General features: G+C 37.9%; 1 protein-coding gene across 1 annotated transcript in view; it reads left to right on the top strand.

Annotated features, from left to right (window-relative positions):
• HNRNPH1 (heterogeneous nuclear ribonucleoprotein H1 (H)) overlaps positions 1–3,585 on the top strand; it is an 8,934-nt gene that overhangs the window by 787 nt on the left and 4,562 nt on the right. Inside the window, exons 3-5 of the mRNA XM_006775384.2 lie at positions 1,333–1,488; positions 1,693–1,836; positions 3,307–3,445. Coding sequence (XP_006775447.1) covers positions 1,333–1,488; positions 1,693–1,836; positions 3,307–3,445 — 439 coding nt within the window. The remainder of the gene's footprint in view (positions 1–1,332; positions 1,489–1,692; positions 1,837–3,306; positions 3,446–3,585) is intronic.

Genomic DNA, 3,585 nt, shown 5'->3' with positions numbered 1-3,585 from the left:
CCCGCAGGGCTGCTCGCGCCCCGGCGTCTGCTCTTACGCAATGGAAACAGCGAAAGCCCCGCCCTCCCGCCTTCTGGGCCTCTGCTGCGGCCTCTCTGGCGGATTTTTCCCCCTTTGTTTTGGTGATCCTCACCCAAGGGTACTTCTTCCATCGATATTTGGAGAGAGGATAGGAGGGAGAGACATCTATTGATGGTCTCCTGCACGCGCCCCAACCTCGCTGTGGATGGAACCTGCAGCTCGGGAATGAACCTTCCCGCGTGGGCATCGTTCTAACCCTGAGCACACGGGCCAGGGCGGGATTTTTTCCCCCCTTTACCTACCTTTAAGCACTAGCCTTTCTGTGATGCCTTCGAAAGGATAAATTGGATTTCCCCCTCAACCCTAAGAAAATTGCCTAGTGGCTGGGCAAACAGTAATATTTTGAAAACCTTAAAGTATAACAACTTTACAATTTTGGCATGTCCTTGGAAAGGAGGCGTTTTGGTTCCTAGAGTTAAACTGTCATTTTTAAATCTTAGACAGTTTTCCTGATCAAGATTTGGTAATTAAGTTCTTACCTAGTTCTTGATCTGGCTCCTTTTACAGTTGAGGACACTGAAGCCCAGGCAAGTTCAGTTGCCTAATAGTTTTTCCCCAAATAATGTAGGTTCCTGTATAATTTCTGCCAAAATATCCTTGTTTCCATTAGTGTAAGAGTAGACTGATACACATTGACTTGGAAGAATTCTGCAGGTTTTGGAAGGACACTAGTAGTATTGACTATCTGAATTTAACCGAAAGCAACCTGTAAAACAAGAACCAAGTACACGAAGCCACCTTGCAGTGGGCAAGACTGGGTTTGGCTTCAGCTGTTCAGCTTGGAGCATTTTAGCTTTGTAACATTGATCCCCTTCAGGTGAGTATTGGCCCTGCAATTTGGATTGTAATGTCACTGCTAATAAGGTTTAAAATGATCAGAGGTCCCAGACCAAAAGTTGAAACATATATTCAGGAAATGCATTAAAATAAGAAGGTTCAGAATTAACTTACTGAAAAGTTACAAATGATGTTAATGAAAACATTTGGGTAGTGAGCATTTGGAGATTTTTGTTAAGAAACGAAATTTCAATATTGGCTTTTATTGATGGATTGAGAATAAAGTTTGATCTGGAGGGGATAACAGCTTAATTATCTCGAAGAGACTCTAGGAGTCGGCAGTATCTTGGACATTTTAGGCTTTGCATGTGATCTACTTTGTTGGGGCGTGAATAGGCATTTCATCACCCTCACCCAGAGGTGATTTTAAATTTTAAATTTTAAATTCTGTATTAACGGTTGTTTTCTTTCCAGACTGCAAAATTCAAAATGGGGCTCAAGGTATACGTTTCATCTACACCAGAGAAGGCAGACCGAGTGGCGAGGCTTTTGTTGAACTTGAATCAGAAGATGAAGTCAAATTGGCCCTGAAAAAAGACAGAGAAACTATGGGACACAGATATGTTGAAGGTTTGATTTATGTTGCCCTAGTAACAGTAAATAAACATTAAACAGAGATCTATTTTATCCCTCCTGAACTTTAGGTATTTGACCGCATGGAAATGGTCACCTAAGGGTTTGTGGCAGCTCTTCCTAGATTATCTAAAGACCCAGGAAGTCTGAACTTAGTTCTCTAACTTTCCAAAATTGACTAATTCTAAGCACCTCTTTCAGTATTCAAGTCAAACAACGTTGAAATGGATTGGGTGTTGAAGCATACTGGTCCAAATAGTCCTGACACGGCCAATGATGGCTTTGTACGGCTTAGAGGACTCCCCTTTGGATGTAGCAAGGAAGAAATTGTTCAGTTCTTCTCAGGTATGTAGTCGTGTTTGTTGCTGAGCAGTGAGTTTTGGCTAGCTCCTGGCAACATGACTTAATAGACCTTAAAGTTGAGCAACTGAGATATTTAAACAGATATTTATATGCAGATGAATTAATATTTTCTTCCTGGAGACCTTCATATAATTCAGACCCATCTTAATGGTGGAAATTAAGTATTTTGAAAATGCTAACTTGCCTGTATTTAGTATTGTAGTTCAGAGTAGATCTTTGAGGATTGTCCTCAACAACTTTAACTACTTTCCTCACAATGCTGTTCAGCAAAGTACTTCAAGTTAAAGGTAAGATCCCTAAACATTAGATAGTGTGAGTTAGGTGGTTGTAATTTATGGCAGGTGTATATGTTGTAAGACACGTTGGGTCTTGGGACCAGAAATGTCTCTTAACGGTCTAATTCTCTTTATGCAGAAAAACTGATTTAGCCAAGAAATTCTAAATTTACTAAAAGTCAAAGAATAATTGAATGTTATAGTCTTAGTATCTGAAATACAGAGAATGTTTTAAAGTTGTTCTGGGCCTAAAGTATTTGAATGTTTTTATGCTGAAGAGCTGATAAAATTGCATGTTTAGTAGAATGTTTGATCCTATATCTAAAATACTATTACTTATTATTCATGGTGTCATAAACTGGAATTAAGAACAAGAAATCCTCTCATGGATTAGGGTAGTATAAATTAAAATCCTGACTGTTAGATATGTATCAAGTCCTAATATTTTGCCAGAATTTTTGAGATCAAGTCTGTTTTTATTGTTTTATCTAAACTGGTGAGAATTCAATGCTGTCAACGTTAAATATGAACATAATTTCATATCTTCTAGGAAAGTGCTTTAAGCCCTTTTTGTAAGCTTGGGAATGTATCCACGGAAAGGATTTTTCATAGACGGAATTTCCAGAAGTGAATCATACTACTGTTAGAACATAAAATGCATGATTGTGCTGTCTAGATCAGTTTGTTTGCTGAAAGTTTAGATTGTATGTTTGTCAATGATATACTTAAGCAATGTTTCAATTTGTATATAAAATGTTTAAATGTGTAAATTTTTAAAACTTGAAGTTCCACTAACGTAAAACATTGAACTATAAAAATGAGGCAAAAGGTGTTTCTTGAATTTAGTAAAACTGTTGTATTTAATGCTTGAAACTTTTATTAAATTGTGTAATTTTCAACATTGAGTAGATAAGAGTGTTAGTTATTTGTTGAATTCTTAATTCATCCTGTGCTCGGCAAGTTTTTTCTTTGTGCCATGGGTGTGTTAAGAATTGTTATACTTAGTCATAATGGAACTTCATATTACTGCAATGCATATTTAAAGAGTACTTGTTGAAAGCATACCATTCACCTAAAGTTAAAATTCTGGTTTATTTAAAGCTGTAAGAAGAATCATTTCTGGGCTTGTGATGTTAATATTGCCCCCCTACTGGGGTTATTTGTCCTTGGGTTGAAGGGTTGGAAATCGTGCCAAATGGGATAACATTGCCGGTGGACTTCCAGGGGAGGAGTACGGGGGAGGCCTTCGTGCAGTTTGCTTCACAGGAAATAGCTGAAAAGGCTCTAAAGAAACACAAGGAAAGAATAGGGCACAGGTGGGGATGGATGGTTGGTTGGATTTGTCACTTTTCTTATGGTAAAACATTAAATCCATATTCTCTCTGCTTAGGAATAATATTTTCTAGTCCCAATTAATTGATGTTTGGCCACAGTTTTCAAATTTTACACTATGCTA

The sequence above is a fragment of the Myotis davidii genome, unplaced genomic scaffold, assembly GCF_000327345.1.
Source record: "Myotis davidii unplaced genomic scaffold, ASM32734v1 scaffold648, whole genome shotgun sequence".
Lineage (NCBI taxonomy): Eukaryota > Metazoa > Chordata > Mammalia > Chiroptera > Vespertilionidae > Myotis > Myotis davidii.
This window is presented reverse-complemented; position numbering and strand designations above follow the sequence as displayed.